At 42.2% G+C, this 22,529-nt stretch overlaps 1 protein-coding gene and 1 long non-coding RNA gene across 17 annotated transcripts in view; one reads left to right on the top strand and one right to left on the bottom strand.

Annotated features, from left to right (window-relative positions):
* PKHD1 (PKHD1 ciliary IPT domain containing fibrocystin/polyductin) overlaps positions 1-22,529 on the top strand; it is a 479,188-nt gene that overhangs the window by 126,084 nt on the left and 330,575 nt on the right. For 13 of the 16 annotated variants that reach the window (XR_014810260.1, XR_014810261.1, XR_014810262.1 and 10 more), the window contains one exon: positions 20,502-20,658. Coding sequence is in view for 13 of the 16 variants with exons in the window: in XM_084968324.1 (XP_084824450.1) it covers positions 20,502-20,658 (157 nt within the window). In the remaining 3 variants the exon portion in view is untranslated. Of the gene's footprint in view, positions 1-4,869; positions 6,498-20,501; positions 20,659-22,529 lie in introns of those variants that run through there. The other 3 variants (XM_084968336.1, XM_084968335.1, XM_084968334.1) reach the window with 1 other exon arrangement.
* Positions 2,525-6,882, bottom strand: LOC146401585 (uncharacterized). Its single transcript, XR_014810267.1, has 3 exons — positions 4,673-6,882; positions 3,279-3,564; positions 2,525-3,017 (listed from the first exon to the last, which is right to left on the bottom strand). It is a non-coding gene; the product is annotated as an uncharacterized LOC146401585 (long non-coding RNA).

The raw sequence follows: 22,529 nt of genomic DNA, 5'->3' as shown, positions 1-22,529 counted from the left end.
ATGGTGTTGAATCAGGGGTTTCTTCTGAGGATTTATGGCATTGCCTCTCGGGGACAAGCGTGGGTGCCAATCAGAGGTTTATGCGTTCTGTGGCTTTTTACTATTTTCCATCAAAATAAGGGAATTTTACTTTTTTTTTTTCCCTTTTCTTAACAGTTGGTTTAGATTTTTAAAGAAGCTGACCAAAGATCATTAGTGGTGAACAGTTTACTGTCTTTTTTTTTTTTTTTTTTTTTTTTTTTTTTTTGGCTCTGCCCATGGCATACAGAAGTTCCCAGGCCAGGGATTGAACCTACGCCATAGTAAAGACCTGAGCCACTGCAGTAACAGTGCCAGATCCTTAATTTGCTGCACCATCAGGGAACTTCTGCACAGTCCACCATCTTGAAATGAAAAAGAAGCTAGTTACAGTCTTTAAATGGATGAGTGTCTAGTCGTTGTTTATAATTTTTTTGTTTCTTCTTCTTCTTCTTCTTCTTTTGGTTTTTGCTTTTTAGGGCCACACGTGTGGCATATGGACGTTCCCGGGCTAAGGGTCGAATCAGAGATGCAGCAGCTGGCCTATGCCATAGCCACAGCAATGCTAGATCTAAGCTGTGTCTGCAACTTACACTGTAGCCCACAGCAACTCTAGATCCTTAACCCACTGAGCAGGGCCAGGGATCGAACCTGCATCTTCATGATACTAGTTTGATTCATTACTGCTGAGTCACAGTGGGAACTCCACAATTTTTGTCTGATATTTGGTTCACAGATAAAGTTTTTAATAACATGATATCATGTTGAGCAAGTTGTATTGTTCAGAGTTTGCATGATTTCTTTTTAACAACCAAGTAGTTATATTTTCTGCAAGTAGGGTCATAGTCTGGGAAGTATTTCTAAGAATGTTCTTTTAGCTTTTGTCTTCTTTACTTTCTCTTGAAAGCATTCAGATTTTGCCTTTCTGAGAAAAGAAGCAAACCTGTGTGCTATTATAAGGGTTGGCTTATATGTTGGTTTCTTCTAGTCAGTGAACTTCCTGAGAGGTAGGAATTATATTTATCATTTTATCCTCAGAACCTCCCGCAGTACCTGGCTCAATAAATGTCTGTTGTTTGAATATAGTAAGACTTCATTGACTGATACACTAACAAGCTTGTAGGTGGAATACTTAACGTAAGAGAAAAATCAATTTTATGGACTCAAGCACATTAGTTATTCGCATGCAAATGGGAGCTGCAAATTACAAATAAGCACTATCGGTTTATCGAGGCAGATTTGGTGGCACTTTGCTGGCAGACACAGTACCAGCAGTTCGGTTTCTCCCTTGAGGAATTTCATAAATTTCTTAAAAGACACAAATCATTCTTAACAAAGGACAAAGCTGTTGTAAAACTTCAGTCAAGAGAAAGGTTTTTTGCGTCACCGCAATCCTCTGTTTGCTGGCTGCCTGTTTCACACAGTGGGTCTTGTTCATGAATTTGGTCTCATTGACTTGGTAAGTGCCCCCTGCATTCCAGGTACCATGCTGGTAACTTGCGTGATACGTGGGCAATTATGAGGCAGCCCCTGCCCTCTAGAACTCACATTCTAGCAAGGTCAACATCGGGGTAAATGTGGACCACAAAAGCAGTAAGAGTGGAATGCAGGGCAGGCAATGAGCAAAGAACAGTTTCTCAAGAGTCTGCGGAAGTCGTCACAGGGAAATTTAAAAGTGGAGCCAGACCTTGAGGAATGGCTGTATTGCCCAGGACAGAGGCACTTAGGCATCGCCATGGTCAGGGTATGTTTAGGAGGTGGTGTGGCTTTTGGTATAGCTTGAGGATGCTGCTTGTTCCAGTGGAGGTGCAGGAAGGAGTGGAAAATGAGGCTGGGGAGACCAGTTCTAGGTGAGGGGTTTTACATTTCTTTGAAGGAAGAGAATATCGAATATTGGCAGTCTCAGTAGTGGACAGCGGGGTGGAAGGCTGTGAGCAGAGTAGCAATGAGACCAGCTCAGCTGTCACAATGATGGTCATTCTTTCAGTAAGTATTCATTACACACCTGCTGTGGGCCAAGTACTGAGCTAAAGGCTAGCTGCATAAAGAGATTTGCTCTCTGCCCTCATGGAGACTTTAGTCAAGAGGATCTAGGTACCTGTGAACACCTTCTGTTGCCCTGCACACAGAAAAGATAAGCTGGAGCCAAGAGGCACTTATGAGGTGAATAGACACATTTTGGTGACTTCCTGGCAATGCTGAATAAGGCCAGGGATCGAACCTGCATCCTCATGGAAACTGGTCAGATTCGTTACCCCTGAGCCACAACAGGAACTCCACAATTTTTATATGATATTTGGTTCACAGATAAAAGTTTTAATGACATGAGATCATGTTGAGCAAGTCATATTGTTCAGAGTGTTAAAGGTTTGCATGATTTCTTTTTAAAAGCCAAGGAGTTACATTTTCTATAAGTAGGGTCATAGTCTGGGAAGTATTTCTAAGAATATTCTTTAACCTTTAACTTCTCTACCTTCTCTTGCAAGCATCCAGATTTTGCCCTTCTGAGAAAAGATGGAGGTAGAGATTAGGAGGAGGTGTAGGGGAGTTGGGGGCACTGTAAACGGGGTGGATGGTGTGCCACTAAGTGTCAACAACCGAGTGAGTGAGTTTGTAGGAAGGGGAAGATACGGGATGCAGTTTTACACTGGCTGTGGTTGAGTGCTCCATGTACCACACATGTGAAGATGTCTAGCTTTAGAGTTTAGAGCAGAGTTCAGGGTGTGAAATACAGATTCGAGAGTTGTCATAAGGTAGATGGAAGCAGAGGCTAAGGGAGGTGCTGGCAGATTCCAGGAAGGATGTGCCAGTGAGCAAGAAGGGGATGGACGCTTGGGGACTGCCAGGGTTGGTGGGATGAGCAGGGAAGAGGCTGATCTCTGCCCATGTGTTCTAGGCCACGTCCTCTCCTTTCCTGGCAGCATTTGACATCATCCACAATCTCCTTTCTTTTCCTTTGTTCCATTATCTTACTTTTCTCAATATATAAACTGTTTACTCTTTTTTTTTTTTGTCTTTTGTGTTTTTAGGGCTGCACCTGCGGCATATGGAGGTTCCCAGGCTAGGGGTCGAATCGGAGATGTTGCTGCCAGAGCCACAGCAACGCCAGATCCAAGCAGCGTCTGTGACCTACACCACAGCGCTCGGCAATGCGGGATCCTTAACCCACTGAGCAAGGCCAGGGATCGAACCGGCAACCTCATGGTTCCTAGTCGGATTCGTTTCTGCTGCATCACGATGGGAACTCCTAAACTGTTTACTCTTAAATGAAGAATTGCAACCTTGCCCTAATCTTCCTTGGTCCCTCCGGCCCCTTCCATGAAGTGGTTGACTCCTCTTTCCCTTCGTTGGCACAGCTGTAGAAAGGATACTGCCATTGGCTGTTTCCAGTTCCCCGCCCCAAGCTCCATCCTTCTCTTCAAGCTTCTTGGCTTTGACAGCCCCTCCTCCCTGAAACACCCTGGCCAAGGTCTCCAGTAACTGGGTCCTTATCTTCTGACCTGCTTTTGAAGGCATTAGTCTTGATAGGCTCTGAGAATCATCTAACTCCAATGCAGTCCAATATAATTTCAAAGCCTCAAATGTTTATTTAGTTTAAAAATTGACTTTCCCACCCCCAGATGGCTTGGAAGCTTGTGGTTGGGGAATGGTTATTTCCCTCTTCTCTCCATCTCTTTCCCTACTTCTCCTAAGAGTTGACCCAGGGGAAGGGAGCATCAGGGTAAACATGGTAAATATCAGATGTGGCAGGTACAGCAACAAGGCAACAAGTGCACTGCGGGTGGGAGAGGTTAGGGTTAGGGTTAGGGTCAGTGACTGTGGGTGGGAGAGGTACCATCATTAGCTTTCTCATGGGCTTTTTGGTGAGTTTACCACAAATCTTCCAACTGAGGTCCTTGGCCTTGAACTCTCTCTGGTGGGCTGATACATTACTTTTCTGGGGTGGGGAACTTTGCTCTGCCCAATAATTCAGTCTTCTTCTTGGATAAATTCCTTTTTATTACCCCTGATCTGTTCTCTGTGTTGGGACCCACATCACCTTTATTTCTCCATCAATGACAGGCAGCTTGCTCTCAAACGAGTCCCCTCGTCTTCCTCTGCCACTGTGGTACAATACGCATAGCATAAAAGTCACCATTTTGGGAGTTCCCGTCGTGGCGCAGTGGTTAACGAATCCGACTAGGAACCATGAGGTTGCGGGTTTGGTCCCTGCCCTTGCTCAGTGGGTTAACGATCCGGCGTTGCCGTGAGCTGTGGTGTAGGTTGCAGACGCGGCTCGGATCCCGCGTTGCTGTGGCTCTGGCGTAGGCCGGTGGCTATAGCTCTATTGGACCCCTAGCCTGGGAACCTCCATATGCCGCGGGAGCGGCCCAAGAAATAGCAACAACAACAACAACAACAACAAAAGACAAAAAAAAAAAAAAAAAAAAAATAAAAGTCACCATTTTGGAGTTCCTGTTATGACTCAGTGGTTAATGAACCCAGCTAGTATCCGTGAGGATGTGGGTTTGATCCCTGGCCTGGCTCGGTGGGTTAAGGATCTGGCATTGGTGTGAGCTGTGGCGTGGTCACAGATGCAGCTTAGATCCCATGTTGCTGTGGCTCTGGCGTAGGCCTGTGGCTACAGCTCTGATTCGACTCCTAGCCTGGGAACCTCCATATGCCACAGGTGTGACCCTAAAAAGACAAAAATAGAAGTCACCATTTTAATTTAAGTGTACAAGTCAGTAGCATTAAATGCATTCACATTGTTGTGCAGCCATCACCACCATGTCTCCAGGATACTTCCATCTTTACAAACTGAAACTCCATGCTCACTAAACACTGACTGCCTGTTCTCCCTCCTTCCAGATCCTGGAAACCATCATTCTACTTTCTGTCTCCATGACTTTGACAGCATAGGTACTTCATCTAAATGGACTCATGCAATATTTATCCTTTTGTGAATGGATTGTTTGTCTTAGCATAATATTCTTCCACGGTGTAGCATGTATCAGATTGTCTTTCCTTTATAAGGATGGATAATATTCCATCATATGTATATACCACATTCATTATATGTATATACCATTTTGTTTGTCCATTCATCTGTGATGGGCTACTTCCTTCCACTTTTAGGCTATTGTAAATAATGCTGCTATGAACATGGATGTAAAATATCCGTTCGAGTCCCTACTTTCAATTCTTTGGGATATATACCCTGAGGTGGAATGGTGAGAATCATATGGTTCTCCTATGTTTAATGTTGTGAGGACCTGCCATGCCATTTCCAATGCAACCACATCATTTTACCTTCCTACCAATGATGCACAAGGGTTCCAATTCTACATATTCTCTTTAATCCTTGTTATTTTGTTTTTCTTTTAACTGATAGCCATCCTAGTGGCTGTAAAGTGACATCTTATTATGGTTTCGATTTGCATTTTCCTAATGATTAGTGATGTTGAGCATCTTTTTATATATTTATTAGCTATTAATGTATCTTTTTTGAAGAGATCTTTATTCAAGCCCATGGACAATTTTGTAATAGGGTTGTCTGTTTTTGTTGTTGCTACAACTCAAAATCTCTTTATATATTCTGGATATCAATCCTTTATCTTTTATATGATTTGCAAATACTTTCTTCATTTACATAGGTTGTTTTTTCACTCTGTTGATTATGTTCCTTTGATGTACAAAAGTTCTTAATTTGACAAAGTCCAATTTATCTGTTTTGCTGTTGCTGTGCCTTTAGTGTCACCTCAAAGAAATCATTGCCAAATCCAATGCCATGAAGATTTTCCCTACAAAAATTCAAAAAAGCATCTTCTATATAAATTATGTTGGCCTAAGTTCTACCTTTAAAATCCAAGTCTCTGACTTAGTCTGCAGACAGTAAATAAACTTTATTTTCTGATTTTTTTCCTCCTATTTTCTAAACATCCTTTGGGTATCTTTTTTTTTTTTTATCATCTTGGTTGCTTAGAGAATTAGGGCAGGTGTTAATGATCTTTGTCCATTACATGGTCAATAAATGTTCTCAATGTGTTCAAAAGGTTTAAACTAGAGTTTGGGGTTGCTTTGGACTGCCCATATGAAAAACTTGAAGACTTACAGACTAAAAGCTACCTTCCAACCCCAGGTGGTTGAGTATAATGGAAAAGAGGAGGGAGTTAACAGGGAAAGGGTATTTCTTTCTGCTTCATATGATCGATGAGGGGGTAAACTGACTTCTTTTCTCTTAATTTTCTAAAACATCAAGACACCTTTGGAGAGATCCCAGGCAAAGATACTTCACCTAGAGGAGTTTTCCATAAATATCAAATGGAAAATAATGGAACGCTGTACCACTGCTTGCTAGCTTTTTTCATGGGATCCACTGATATGGCTCATACGTACCAAACTGCATGTTGATTGGTTGATCAAGAAAATTTTAGAATCGCTCCTTAGGCTGTGTTATTTTAAAAATAAAGACCATATCTTCTGGTAGAAGAAATAAATCACTTTGATTTGGCTTTTGTCTTGACTCTAGCTGTGCTCAGTTCATTGAGTCATCTTGGAGCATCACTTAATTTCACATTTTAGAAATGAGATATTAGAATAGATATCAGGAGTTCCCGTCGTGGCGCAGTGGTTAACGAATCCGACTAGGAACCATGAGGTTGCGGGTTTGGTCCCTGCCCCTTGCTCAGTGGGTTAATGATCCGGCGTTGCCGTGAGCTGTGGTGTAGGTTGCAGACGCGCGCTTGGATCCCGCGTTGCTGTGGCTCTGGCGTAGGCCGGGGGCTGCAGCTCCGATTCAACCCCTAGCCTGGGAACCTCCATATGCCGCGGGAGCGGCCCAAGAAATAGCAACAACAACAAAAAGACAAAAAAAAAAAAAAATAGATATCAAAGCTTTCATTAACCCTGAAGTTAATAAAGGCACTTATTGGGAGCTCAGTTTCTTCCCATGGGGAAAATGGGGAAAGAAGTTTCTGTTTTCTTAAGGCAAAACAGAAGTACATAAATAATTAATCCTCAGCTAGTTGAGGTCCTGATTTCCAGCAAGGGGGTAATTCCCAAAAGTTGGGGCAATTCCATGGAAAGGCATGTTGCGTGTGTTCTGTGAGATATGGAGACCTCTGATCACTCTCCAATATTGCTTATTGAATTACTCCCTCCTTGGATCCCTAGAGAGTTGATTACTGCTGCTTTAAGGCTCACTTCATGGGGGTCTTTGTGTGGCTCTTAAACTTCCAAACTTCTTGGATGATAACTGTGGCTGTGGATGGTTAAGTATTCACCGAAGGTTCTGAGTTTTCTGCCTTTAAAGACACAACAAGGAAAGTTTTTCAAGTGTTTGTATAAACTCATGTGTATATGTTATACACATACTTGTGTTTATATGTTATGTGCATTGTATACAATGAATGCCAGGTGAAGCAAGTGATTAAAGTTCATTGTGCTCTCTGGAAATTATATTGAGCTTTATGAGTTTTTGGAAGAGCTTTAGATAATTTTTGCTTTATGGGGCTTTCCATAAAGAAGAGTTTACCAGAAAAATGCATATACTTTATTTATCAGCAGTCAAGAGTTTACTGGGAAAATGCATATACTTTATTAATTTTATTTATCAGCAGTTGACTGCTGATAGATAAAATTAATAAATATATGTATATATATATAGCTATATATATGTATATATACATATATATATATACACAGCTGATGCACACTGCTTTGAGATATGAAATGCATGGCAGTCTAGTTGATTTTTGGATGTTTTATTTCTAATCATGGGGATGTTTAAATCAGGTCACCACCTGCTTGCCACACCTACCCATTCTGATCACTGGCATATGAAAATTTGGAAAAATCAGAACATAGAGATTTTTCCATCATGTCAAAATAGCATGTGGTTCTGATCCTGAGAGTGGAGGGTTTCCATCAGACGGCCCTATCTGAAATCTCCGGGTCTATTTCCTCCTTTGCCTGGACTGCTGTTACTGGTAGTTGGTATTATTCAATTATCTCTACATTTGAACCTTCGTGTTTACCTCTAATGTCGCTCAAGTCAGTAGATGATTCATTGCATCTGGAACCAATAAACAGGGTTTGGCAGAAAGGGGACAGTGTGTGGCGGATGCGTTTAGAGTAAAGGGAACAATGCACTTGAAACTGGGCTCTAAGAGCTTATAAATTCAGTTATGCTTTCGTGGGTCCAGGGTAGGGTCCTGTAGTGCCTGACCCATAGAGTGTGCCCACTGAAGGTTCACAAAGGGGATTTTAACCAACACAACCTGTGTGTACAAGAACAACATCTGCACTGCCATGGACAGGCAGGTTCCTGAAATTCTAGATTCTTGAGATTGCATCCTGGCTCTGAAACCCATCATTTAATCTTTCAGGGCTTCCTCATTCCTCAAGCAGAACTGATAGTTTTGTGGTATTAGCCTTAAAGCAAATCCTTTTGCTTCATCAAATACCAGACAATATATGCATGATTGCTTAATAAAACATGATGCAACTTTGATATCAAGAGATCTAAAAACCTAAATGAATATTTCTCTCATCCTTCCTAAAAGGTACCTTAATCTCTACCCTGAAGCTTAGAAAAGGAGGGAAAACTGATTTAGTCAAGGCTGATGAAGATACTAGGTACTCGTACGGATGAATCTCTCTGGTTTATGAGTTTGACTTTTCCCTGCAAAACATTGCCTTTTTTTTTTTTTTTTTTAAGTGAGAGAATAAAAAAAGTCAGATTTTCCTCTCTCCTTGGGAAGCAACACAAGCAAAAAAGAAGTGCTATTACTATCAATTATATTCAAATACCATACTCAAAAGTCAAGTTGGAATCTGGGCTTTCAAAATTTCTTAGTATCTCCCAAAGGATACTAATCATGGTCATGTTCAGGACCAGAAAGGTTTTGCATTTCTTCAGCCTAGGTAGAGAAAAGTTGTAAAGACATAGCAGTCCTATGGCATTTGCTGTTTATCTTTATCAGTTTTAACTCTTCCTGAGCGAATGAGTTCTCTGTCAGGTCTTAGTTTAAACTTCTTGGCATCAGAAATTAAAAAAAAAATCTGTGTTGCATATCCTTTGGAGTCATTTAAGCAGTGAAGGAACCACCTGGCCTTCTGCCTACCCAGCTTGGTCTTGATATCCACCTTTTGAGCAGTGACTTCTATGAAAGGAGGAAAACTCAATGGCATTCTCTGAAAATACTCTCCAAAAGAAGAAAGCCATTATGATGGTGTATTGGTTTTCTATGCCAAATGCCCATTTATGATTTCCAAGTTTCTGCAGGTCAAACATCTGGGCACAGAGAAACTGGGGGTCTCAGCTTAGCATCTCAAAAGGCCAAAGTTGAGTGTCAGCCTGGCTACATCCTCATTTGGAACTCAACATCTTTCCTCAGTCTTGTTCACATTGTTGGCAGAAGCCAATTTCTTTCTGCTGTGGGATGAGGGCCTCATTTTCTTGTTGGCTGTTGGGCAGGGACCATTTCAGCTCCTAGAGGTTGCTCTTGGGTCCTATCATGTGGTCTTCTTTATAACATGGCAGTTTGCTCCTTCAAAGTCAGTGAGGGAATCTGTCTTTTAAGAGCTCCCGTATATAAGAGATGTCTGTCCCCCTTTAGATTAACCCAAAGTCAACTGATTTCTGAAGTTAATTATACCTGCAAAATACCTTTGCCATTGCCATATGATGTAATCTGATCATGGGAGTAACAGCCCATCCTATTCATCAGCCATATTCCTACTAAGGGGGAGGGAAATGAGTAGGGTATGTACACCAGGGGGAAGGAATCCTGGGGGAGAGGCATCTCAGAATTGTTAATATGGTAGTATGCTCAAACTTGGGGGTTTGAGAAGGCTTTTGTGAAAGTCAAGGTTCCACTGACATTGCAGCCATCTATTCCTTGTCTTTCTGGACTCCAGGTATTTCACTGGGTCCTCGGCTCTCCTGGGTACCAAGGGAGATACCTATTCTGGGGGGGTCTGGGTCATTTCCATTCCTGAAGACTTTAATAGGCTGTTAGTTCTAGCTTCCAATGAGGGGTTCAGGTTTGGGGTGGCCTCTGGGGAGCTCACCCCAGGAGGGGACTGATCTGTACTCTTGGAAGAACACCTACCTTTATATTTAGCATTTTTCAATTCTGGGCATATCTGATGCCAAATTGAAGATAGGGAGAAGACTTGGCTTGGTCTGATTCTGATCCAAATGTAAGGAATTTATGGGGTGTGTCCTTGGACCTAGAAGCATGTCTGGGCACCTCCTTGCCCTCTATGAGCTATGGGCACAAGTCCTCCAAAGAGGTGGGAAAAGGAGGCAGGGGGAGGGCACCACAGAGGAGACCTGAGTTGTCTGTGTTAATCAGAGACATACCCACTTTCCTAATTGATTGCTCACTACAAAGTAGCTTGATGCTTCTTTAGCCTGGGAGCTAAATGCAATCAACTTTTGTTTGTTTCTGTAAAAAAAAAAAAAAAAAATTTTTTTTTTTTTGCCCTTGAGGAGATCATTATTTCTATTGTATGAAGATGGTAGCCCAAACATTAAAAGTAATTAGAGCAGATGGCGGTGAGTATGTCTATTGTAAAATACACGATGCTTACAAACCAGTTTTCATTCTCTGGGCTTCCTCCTTTTCTCTCTGCCACCACATATTCATTTTGCTTTCCTTCAGGTATAAGGGGGAGGGGGGAAAAGAGGGGAAAAAAGTCCCCCTGGTGTATGAAACTGAGGAGCTGTCAAAGGTTCATAGCAGGGAAAGTGCACTCCCGTGTATTCAATCACTGAAATTAAGTGTTTTCAAAGGCAGCGCAGTCACGGGTCCATTGCATGGGGAAATAACACGCTGTAGTCCATCACTTAAAATGTTAACCTTGTCTCTTACTGGTGACTGGGAACAGAAACACATGCTCCGTGCTCACTGGTTAAATGGCAGTGTGTCAGCTCTGCAGAAAAGGCTCGCGTGTATCTGTCAGTCTTCTGATTTGACTGTATGTGTGTATGTGCTCAGGCCCAGGTGTCACTCACACACACACACACACACACACACACACACACCCTCACACCACTTGCCTTTATGTAGCTTTCAGCGACCTGGCTTATTGCTTACTGGAGAATGAAGAGAATTGAACCAGTTTCCAGGATTTCAATACCTCCTTTTGCTTCCAGTTCCCAAACTCTTAGGTAGCTGTGTTATAATTCTTTATTTTTAATCATAAAAAGTTCTATTTTGAACATATCTCAGTATCGATAGAATATAGATGTAGCGTACCAAGTATATTATAGGTAATTGGACAATATCAGTTCTTCTTATTATATTAATCATATAAATTGGAGTATACCAGGAATAGGCAAACTTTTTCTATAAAGAACAAGGGGGTAAATATTTTAGCTTTTGTGGGCCATAGAATCTCTGTCACATATGGAAAGCAGCCAGAAGCAGTATGTAGGTGAGTGGTGCAATCGATGTTCCAATAAAGCTTTATTTATCAGTAGAGTGAATGAGCCAGGCTGCAGTTGGCTGACCCTGTTATAGACTACTGCATATTTTACTTGATTCTTTTTTCTATGACAGGCAGAAAACTTGAGGTCTTTAAGTGGGAAAAGTGAATGAATGGCCCACTGCTTCAGCAGGAAGGCAACAGAGCTGTGCAGCCTTCCCACCTCCAGGCCTCACTGCCCTCTCTGTGCTCCTTGCTGAGTCTGCAACACACCAAGCGTCTCCTTTCTCAGAGTGCCTCTGGCTCACACTCCACTAACTTTATCTCCCTAAGATACAAGCTTCCTGAGATCAGGAACTTGTTTACTTTTGTGCCTAACCCAGAGCCTCACACTATAAATATTTGTTGAGTCTAGAGATCCATTGGCTCCAAAGTTTCAGGCATGGAGGCTGAGAAGAGTCTGTGAGGATTTGAGTGTGATATTATCTGTGAAGTGCACTCCACAGTGTTAGCCATTATGAATAATTTTTAAAATTGAACATTGATGGAGTTCCTTGGTGGTGCAGTGGGTTACGGATCTGGCATCATTGCTGTGGCTTGGGTTTGATCTCTGGCCCAGGAACTACTTGGATGCTATGGGCATGACCAAAAAAAAAAAAAAAAAAAAAAAAAATTGAACATTGAAAAAATTCAGGTGGAGAGAGGAATATATAGGTTTTGCAGTTGTGAGGCTTAAGGATACTATAAGTCAAATGTCTAGCACTGCTCTTAGGCTGTCGGAGGTGTTGGACAATGGAACATAATTACAATGGCTTGTAATTCAGAAGAGACATTGAGGAGATTTGAAGATTCAAATGAAAGAGGAGTTTGGGGTTAGTAGATGCAAACTATTACATTTAGAAGAAATGAACAGCAAGGTCCTACTCTATAGCACAGGGAACTATATCCAGTCTCTTGGGATAGACCATATGGAAGATAATATGAGAAAAAGAATATATATATATATATATTACATTCCATTGGGGCTTGACTGAAATATACAGCAGAAATTGACCAACATTGTACATCAAGTATGCTTTAATAAAAAATTTTTTTTAAAGATGGAAGAGATGAAGAAAAGTTTTGCAAGTTTGTTGTATTTGCAGACTCTACTAAAGCTTAAGAGTTCTAAAATAACTTACCTGGATGAAGCATTGAGCTGATACCAGCATTCTCAGAGAAATCTTGCTGTTTGGGATGTGCACGGAAGGGAGAGGGAAGCTAGCGACCTGCCCCGGTTTCTAACAGGGACAAAGTATAAATGTGAGTTGGGCTCCAGTCACTGGCAGAAGGTGGTGTTGACGTCTGAGGAGTCAGTGTGCTGGGCAGGGTGGAGGGACTTTCTCATGCTGTCTCATCATCCTGAAGGGTTTAGAAGCACCGAGAAAAGAAAAGTGATCACTTAGAGCCAGCATGAGCTCAGTAAGAACAAATTATGCCAAACTAATTTAATTTCCTTTTTGTTCCCTAAGCAGTTATTAGATTATAGGTCAGGGGTGCTATTCTTAATCCTGGATTTGTAGATGGTTGACTTTTCCTCCAATGAGCATTTTTTGGTTTCGTAACCATGAAATAATCTTGGCCTCTGTTAATTTATCTGTGGTGTCCAGATTGAGGAAAGAAAAGGTACGTAATGCACTGGATTTTACCAGTAAGGTGGCCTCTACCATAGTTGGCCATCTAAGCCTCTAAACTCCCATAGCACCTTGGTTATGCCTTTAATTATTGAATTAATCCCATATTATATCAGTTATCTGGCTATACGTCTCTTTTTCAATGATAAGAGGGACACCTTTAGAATATGGATGAGGTCAGATGTATGTAAAAGAAATACTTGTATCGTTAGCTCTTACGTAAAAGTTTTGCAATTTTATATTTTATGTTTTAATTTTTTTTTGTCTTTTGTCTTTTTAGGGCTGTACCCGCAACATATGGAAGTTCCCAGGCTAGGGGTCTAATCAGAACTGATGCTGCCTGCCTATGCCAGAGCCATAGCAATGCCAGATCTGAGCTATGTCTGCGACCTGCACCACAGTTCACGGCAATGCCAGATCCTTAACCCACTGAGCGGGGCCAGGGATCGAACTGGCAACCTCATGGTTCCTAGTTGGATTCATTTCTGCTGCGCCAAGATGGGAACTCCAGTTTTGCAATTTTAATTGGCTAACAAGCTAAATATCATCGAATATTAAAATGCAGTTATTAAAATAGCTAAGACTCTCAGTTGGGAGAGAAAACATTATTTTAGTAAATGGTGTGAGGGAAGTTAACTATTTGGGGAAAAAAAGCAAAGATAAAAAATAAGGAAAATTGGAAAACTCCCCATCATTACGAATTCTAAATTAGCTGAGGACTAACATGCAAATATAAAATCCTACAAATCGAGAAGAACATGAAAGTGCTATTTGTATCAGAATGAGAAAAGGGTATCCTATGCCTAAAAGAATGGAGGATGTTACAAAAGAAAAAAACATTTTGGTTTAAAAACATTTCTAGGTAAAAAAAGCACTGAACAAAGAAAAAATGCAGTTTCACGTAAAATTATTTTAGTTATTAAAACAATATTCTTATGTTTTATAATTAGGGCCTAGTGATTGTGAGCCCACAGGACAGTTGACTATTCGTTCAAATGTATTTTGGGGGTACCTTCCACGTGCCAGGCATTGTTGTAGGTACTGGGGTTGCAGTGGAAAACCAAGAAGCTCTTTTGAAGCTTACGTTCCGTTGGGGCTTGACTGAAATATACACCATACACGATGTTTCAGTGACCATAAGTCCTTTGGAGAAAACAGAAGACTTCTGTAAAGGGTGGAGAAAGCGTCAGTGGCCGGGACTTGTCTTTTCCTATTTCCAGGGCTTGTCTGCTGAAACAGGCATTCTGGGGAGGTTGTCAGAACGGTTCCTCCTTGTCTTTGTCATCCAGGAGGCACTGTGACTAGAAAGATCCCCACATGCTACCTCCTCCACCACCCCAGCTGAACACAAACGCTCGCACACAGGGCTTTGCTCTGTCTGATGGTCCAACTTGCTGATCGATCATTTCTTTCAAGATAACTCTGGTGGGGCTGCAAATACATTTAAGGTGACACATAAGATTTGCAGACACTGCACAATCCCTGAAGTTCAGAGAAGTGCTGACAAGCTGTAAGAAGAAAACAAATTGCATAAGCTTCTAGCTGAGGCAGGAAAGTTTTCGCTTGTGTTTTGTTTCCGTTTGGAGGGTTTTGTTTGGGTTTCTTCGGGGCTGTTGTTTCTGAGGTGGAAGTGAGGCCGTGTTCTGGATAGTTCCCAGATCTCTATTTTTCACCCCACCCCTCCCCTACATGCCCTTCGAGAGGCGATTTTCTTCATCTGCAGAATGGGAGTGAGTGATTTGTTTATCTGAAAACTAAAGTTAAAGGTTGAACACCTTGAAGACTGTAGTGGTAGGAGCTTATATTTGGTGCAAGTGAAATTTATGTTGACCAGAGAGTTGAGCTGGTGACAAAGAGCATGGCTTTCACCAAAAACATCACCTTGGGATCAGCTGAGAGGCTTTCAAATAAATGGACAACAAGTCTTTCTTAGTGATGCTATCAGCATTCCTTTTTTTGATTGATTATATCAAAGTGATAGGAATTGAAGGATAAAAATGTTGAAAAGTAAGCCACATCCATTGGCTCATGGGGTTATTGCCCTAGGAGTCCTGTGTAGGGAATTATACCATTATTGTGTCAACCATGAAAAGGTGGAGCACAAATTCTTATGACAGCATATGTGTAATCATGGGTTCAGTGACAACCTGCAATCATGGAAATAAAAGGCTCTTCTACTTCCCCAGGCTGCTGTCAGATTGTTGAGGATGCATTAATTTTTGTAGGACTTTTGATATTTAGTCCTTGTTTTGTAATAAGCATGAATCATTGATAAAATTTTACATATCTCAAGATATCTTTATTATGGCAAGGAAAAGTTTTGGGCAGAAGGAAGCTTAGCTCTTTTGAAATGTTATGCTTGACATTTATAATCATTTGAAATCTACCACATAGATTAATGAGACTTAAGGTGAAGAAAAAAATCAGTGGGCAATTTCATTGAGAGATTAACTCTGAGTCTTGGTTTTTTTTTTTTTTTAATAATGATTTTTATTTTTTTCATGATAGCTGGTTTACAGTGTTGTGTCAATTTTCCACTGTACAGCATGGTGACCCAGTCACACATACATGTATACATTCTTTTTTTCTCACGTTATCATGCTCTGTCATAAGTGACTAGATACAGTTCTCAGTGCTATACAGCAGGATCTCATTGCTTGTCCATTCCAAAGGCAATACGCACCATTGTTTGGGTTAAGTTGAAAGCGTTTGAAAACACAGAACAGAGTGGGAAAAGGTGTGAAGCAAACTCAATGGATTAGGAGGCCTAGGGGATGAAGCATTTTAAAGTATTTTTGGTTTTACCACGAATTTTCCCACCTTTTGTATCAAGAACGCATGTAAACTTATGCGTGCAGTTTTGTGTGTGTGTGTGCGTGTGTAACATCTATAAATGCATGTGGGTTTAGCAGGAGGAAGATTCAGTTAAGAAATCATCTCATCTATTTTATATATAGTAATGTGTACATAAAATAGGTAACAACAAGGACCTCCTGTATAGCACAGTAGAACAGTATTTGATAACTTTGTGTGTGTGTATGTGCGTGTCTTGTTGCCTTTTCTAGGGCCGCTCCCTTGGCATATGGAGGTTCCCAGGCTAGGGGTCAACTCAGAGCTGTAGCCACTGGCCTACACCAGAACCACAAAGCAACTCAGGATCCGAGCCGCGTCTGCAACCCACACCACAGCTCACGGCAACGCTGGATCCTTAGCCCACTGAGCAAGGCCAGGGATCGAACCCGCAACCTCACAGTTCCTAGTCGGATTTGTTAACCACTGAGCCACGATGGGAACTCTGAGTATTCGATATCTTATAATAACACCTTGTAATGGAAAAGAATCTGAGAAAGAATAGATTTATATATACACATGCGTGTGTATATAACTGAATCACATGGATGTATACCTGCAATTAACAAAACTATCACAATATTATAAATCAGTTATACTTCAATTGAAAAACAAAGACAAAAAAAGACCAAAAAAAGGAAATAATTTCATCGATTTTTATTGTGCACTTACTATGTGTTAGACAGTATTTAGGGAGGTTGGGGGTATAGCAGTGACCAAAACAAAAGTCTGTTTTTCATCTGAGTAAGCTTAATGGGTGATGAATACACAAGGAATGGTACGGTCTTAGACCAAGATAAAGTAATTAGGGAGAAGGAGCGATTGGACCTAGCATTTTCATGAGGAGACAGGGAGGGCATGAAGCTCGAGCAGAGACGCAAGTAAAGTAAAGGAGTGAGCAGTAGGGTATTTTGGCAAAGAGCATTCCCAGGAGAGGCCATGTGAATGACAAGACGGAGGTGGGAGCTGGCTCAGCTGTGTCCAGGCTCTCTCCACCTCCGGGGTCTTCAACACAATATTTAAACTCTGCCGTCTTTGCCTCCTCAACTGTAAAGAGAAGATAAACAGTGTTGGACCTGCCCACCTGCCTGGTTGGAGCTGAGGGTAGCAGTTGTCAAAGGTTGATGGGCCAGGCCATGCTGACATAACACAGAGAAAGCAGATCCTCATACACACAGCTGCTTCCAAGCGAGCAGGTCTTTAAATTCCCCCAGGGCAACAACAAGTATCGGTGTGAATTGTGAGTTTTGAAAGATTCTAAAATTCATTAATGGACGACAGCATAGCATGGTCCTTCTCTGACATCCTTTTACCTAATGAATGTCTAGTTGTTCCAGATCTTTCTATCATGGGGGTCACAAGCCCAGGTTTTCTGTGCAGTGCTGTGGCTGGGCGATGGAGCTGAACCCTGGGCTCAGGTCTCAGAAGGGTTCACACTGTTGAATTCTTCATACTCCTCATGGCTCATCTACAGCTTGCAAGCCTTCCCTGAGCTTGAGGGGCTGGTGTGAAGGGAAATTCCTGCTTCCTTGCTTTGAATGGGTCCTCAAATTTGAAGCACAAGTGCCATCCAGAACGTGGTTAAAATGACAGATCCCCAGATCCCTGTTCCCACCTCCTCAGCTTTTTTTTTTTTTTTTTAAATTGAAGTATAGCTGATTGACAATGTTGTGTTAGTTTCAGGTGTATAGCAAAGTGATTCTGTTATATATGTATCTTTTTCAAATTCTTTTCCATTATAGGTTGTTACAAGACATTGAATATAGTTCCCTGTGCTATATAGTAGATCCTTGTTTTTCTGTTCTATACAGTACTACCTATTAATTCTAAATTCCTCATTTATCCCTTGTGAGCTTTTGTTTCCATCCCAGTGCCGCTAAGGGACCCTGTACCTTCAAGAGCTCTAGGCTGAGGAAATCTGTCTAAAACATCATCTTTTCTAAATTTTAATTGTATCGAAATATAGTTGATTGACAATGTTGTGTTGATTTCTGCTATAAAGCAGGGATTCAGCCATACATATACATATATCCTCACGTATATGTGGAATTTAAAAAAAAATGATGCAGGGAGTTCCCATTATGGCTCGGATACCCGACCAGTATCCACAAGGTTGTGGGTTCGATCCCTGGCCCCATTCAGTGGTTAAGGATCAGGTCTTGCTATGTGTAGGTTGCAGACATGACTCAGATCTGGCATTGCTATGGATGTGGTGCAAGGCCAGTGGCTGCATTTTCCTAAGGTCCTGTCATTAGTGAGTCAGGGCTGATACTACAGGTAATCTATTCACCTTTCTCTGGAGTGCCTTTACCATCGTTCAGTCTTTTCCATCTTTTCAGCACTTTATTCACTCCAGTTTCCTCCTGTTTGTGCTCCCCCCCTCCCCATCTTTGTGGATCCTGCAGGAGTGAATTAAAGGATAATAAGGATGTAGACTGTCTAGCTTTATAAGGAGCCCTTTCTGTGGTTTTATCTCCCTGTCCTCAACTTCAGCGTAAAATCAGTAAAGAGCTAAACTTTCTTCCTACTTTTTGAGTCTGCAAATGGTCAACCTGTGGACACAATTCATACAGCCCACAATGATGGTCAGGCACCACATTCTTTTTTTCTGTGGTGCTGGGAAGGCTTAGCACTGTGTCTGATGCCTCTCCATCTCTCTCTTTCTCTTTTGTTTTTCTTTTTAGGGCTGCACCTGCAGCATGTGGAAGTTCCCAGGCTAGGGGTCTAATCAGAGCTGCCAGCTTATACCACAGCCACAGCAACACCAGATCCTAGCCCCATCTTTGACCTACATGGCAGCTTGTGACAACATCAGATTTTTTACCCACTGAGCGAGGCCAGGGATTAAACCAGAGTCCTCATGGATACTAGTTGGTTTCTTTTTTTTTTTTTTTTTTTTTGATCTTTTTAGGGCTGTACTCATGGCATGTGGAGGTCCCCAGGCTAGGAGTCGAATCAGAGCTGTTTGCCAGCCTACGCCACAGCCACAGCAATGCCAGATCCAAGCCATGTCTGCAACCTACACCACAGCTCACGGCAATGCTGGAGCCTTAACTCACTGATTGAGGCCAGGGATTGAACCTGTGTCCTCATGGATACTAGTTAGATTCATTTCCACTGCACCACGATGGGAACTCCATTTTTTTTTTTTTTTTTTGATACTAGTTGGATTCTTAATCCACTGAGCCACAACAGGAATGCCTCCATCTTTTAAGCTGGGGTCAGTCACTGATTTCATTTCTCCTTCGTCAATGCAGATCATAAAAAGATCCCTCTTTTCCTTATCCCCAAGCCTCGTTGGTGATGGAGCTCAGGATACAGCTCAGGACTAGTGACCTGGCGTCAGTGCATCCTCCTGAAAAATCTCGTGGCTTTTCTAGCAATGTCTTTCTCCACTTTCTCTCTTAAATACTCTGGGCCCAGTTCTATGTGGAGGTGCGGTTACTGGTGGTATAAACACGCCTCACCTTTTTAGCAGTCTTCTCCCATCTGCCCCTAACATCCCATCGGAGGCCCTTCTAGGCAGTTGTTTTATAGGAACTGGGACTTCACACTAGGTTGGAACCTGCGTGGGGAGACGTGTGTGGAGAGAGGGTACCGTGTGTTAACCTGGAGGTAATCACCTTCTCCCATCGGACTCCATTGTATTTATCAGACTTGAGGTTCCATAACCACATGAGACATTGAGGCCTGTTCTCTGCCTCTTGCATGAGCCTGAAACTGCTCTCTGTGATTTTTCACATCCTTGGGTTGAGAACCACATGACTTCAGGGTGGCCATAAATTAAGCAGAAGCCAAAAGCTCTGAGAGGGAGCGTGTTGGGGGCTGGGGGGATGCGTCCTCCTCTGGGGTCCTTGCAGTCCCCCTCCCAGCCCCTCCCTCAAAGTTCTGGGCTAGCACCTGGATTCAGCCGACATTCCTCCGGTGCACGAGCTTTCCCGGCGGTAAGCACAGAGGGAAAGGTGACAATAAGAGCACAAGAAGCAGAGTGGGAGGATGGATCTGAACACGTGGAGAGAGCAATGTTGCTATAAAACAGGGACACCTGGCAGTAGAGCCAGTGAAAAATGGCACCAATTTCATAAAGCAAAATGCCACCTATCAAGCAGAACATTTTAATTCTCTATTCCTGGCTATTTATGACTTTTCATCCATGGCTCAATATCTGTCTGTAAAAATAAAAAATGGAATCGACCCTCATCTGTTACGTAGAAGGGGGTCTGTGCTTGGGAAAAATGTAAGAAAATATGACCAGCTTGTCTTTGGAGAATTCCAGAGCACAGCCACAGTGGCACTTCACGTAAGACTTGGTCCCATCTGTATTTCCCCCTTCTTAAGTGAGTTGTACAAGGAAGAGAGAGTCGACTGATTTTATTGAGATGTTTACAACTATATTTAAATTAATTTGAGTTGAGTTTCTGTTTTGATTGATCACTCAGACTTACTTTAAAACAGAACGAGATTAAAATGTAGCAAAACTGAAAACAAAAACCCACAAAACACAAAACAAAATGAGAGAAAATAACAAAACCTGTTTTGCAGGGCAACTTTCCCTTTCAGTTCTGCGGGAGGTGGTCCAGGGCTCACAGCTGGTTTTCTGGAAGACTGCCACAAGAGGGCGACAACGTCACGGTGGAGAAGGGCCAGCTGCTCCTTCTGGACACCAACACCAGCATCCTCAACTTCCTGCACGTGAAAGGTTTGCAGAGTTTGGGGCTGGGGGTGGAGGTGGCCTTATTGTATATGATTCTAGCATTTAAGGAGCAGGAGGAAGGGAACTTTTGGGATGAGTTCCAGCACTTGGTTGACAATTTATTCTTGGACCAAATTGAGATTTCACTGTGAAAGGGAGAAGGGGTCAGAAGATTCAAAATGAAAGCCCTTTCTTTTGAGTTTTAAAAGCACAGAGCTTGGTTATTTTAATTTTTCATATGCAAGAGGGCGAACAGTGTTCCCCAAGAATATGCTTCTTTCTTCAAGTCCTTTGTAGTCAGGTTTGTCCCTGGCAGCACCCACAATATAGCAAAATGCTCTGAAATCAGTTCATGCTGCTGCCTTTGAAACTCCTTGCCAAGAAAGCAATGTCTTGCTGCTTTTCCCCTGTTGTGGTTTTGACTTCCTGGTCCCGTGGAAAGTCATATAAATAGGCTTCCTTATTGCAACACTGGCCGCATAGCTCTGGGGCCTGGGAGGTGGGGAGAGACCGGGAATTCGAATTTTGAGGCCTCCACCCCATCGCCAAGTGACTAAGTCAGTTCTTTTTCTGTCTCCTTGTGCATTGATCTCCTTATCTGTTAAATACGAATAAAAATCATTGCCTACTTCAGCGGTAGATAATAAGGAATGGTTATCAAAGTGACTCGTTCATTGGCAAATGAAAATTGCTTGGGAAATGTGATTAGTTATGGAGATCTATAAAACCCTGCGCTAATCCACCAGGCTTTACTGTAAGTATATTTAACATTTACAGGAGCATTTGTTCTTGTTAAAGTAAGAGCATGGCTATATGAGGGAAAATAAAAAATTTTTTTTTGTCTTTTTGCATTTTCTAGGGCTGCTCCTGTGGCATGTGGAGGTTCCCAGGCTAGGGGTCTAATCAGAGCTGTAGCCACTGGTCTATGCCAGAGCCACAGCAATGCGGGATCCGAGCTGCGTCTGTGACCTACACCACGGCTCACAGCAACGCCGGATCCTTAACCCACTGAGCAAGGCCAGGGATTGAAACCACAACTTCATGGTTCCTAGTCGGATTCGTCAACCACTGAGCCACGACGGGAACTCCAAAATAAAATATTTTGCAGGGGATGAACTGATGGAGTGTTGCTACCCTTCTCTTACAGGTGGACCAGTTTTCTCTGATTAGGCATTTTGCATATTCTCTATACTGCAAGCGCCCCCCCCCCCCCCGCCCCATAGCGGGGAGAAGTGTTTGGGCAAATCAATTAATTAGTACCCTTTAGGGAAAAAGTCTGTGAGCTTGGGCTCCTGATGTGTCTTTGTGGTGTGTGTGTGTGTGTGTATAGCCAATAGCTATAGGAAAGGCTGTTTTTCTTTTTTTTTTAATGTGTCCAATTTTTTTTTTCCTCTTTTTAGGGCCACACTCCAGCATATGGAAGTTCCCAGGGTAGGGGTCAAATCAGAATCAGAGCTGCCGCTGCCGGTCTGTGCCGCAGTCACAGCAACGCCAGATCCAAGTCATGTCTGCGACTTACACCACAGCTCACAGCAATGGTGGATCCTTTAACTCACTGAGCAAGGCGAGGGATTGAACCCACATCCGACCCATGGATACTGGTCGGATTCTTAACCTGTTGAGCCATGATGGGAATTCCTGTCCAATTTTTAATTCCCACTCTCCTAGTCCATCTTTTTTAAAAATCAGTTTTATTGGGGTATAGTTGATTTACAATGTCATATTAATCTCGGATTTATAGCCAAGTGAATCAGTTATATATGTCTACATATATCCATTCTTTTTTCCCATATAGGTTATTATAGAACATTGAATGGACCTCCCAATGCTACACAGTAGGTCCTTGTTAGTTATCTGTCTTATATATAGGGAATGCT

The sequence above is a fragment of the Sus scrofa genome, chromosome 7, assembly GCF_054392235.1.
Source record: "Sus scrofa isolate SSC_HxYL_T2T_F1_AM1 chromosome 7, Sscrofa_HxYL_maternal_Yorkshire_Landrace_v2.0, whole genome shotgun sequence".
In the NCBI taxonomy this organism is placed as follows: Eukaryota; Metazoa; Chordata; class Mammalia; order Artiodactyla; family Suidae; genus Sus; species Sus scrofa.
Note: the sequence above shows the minus strand (reverse complement) of the source record. Positions and strands in the feature narration are given on the sequence as shown.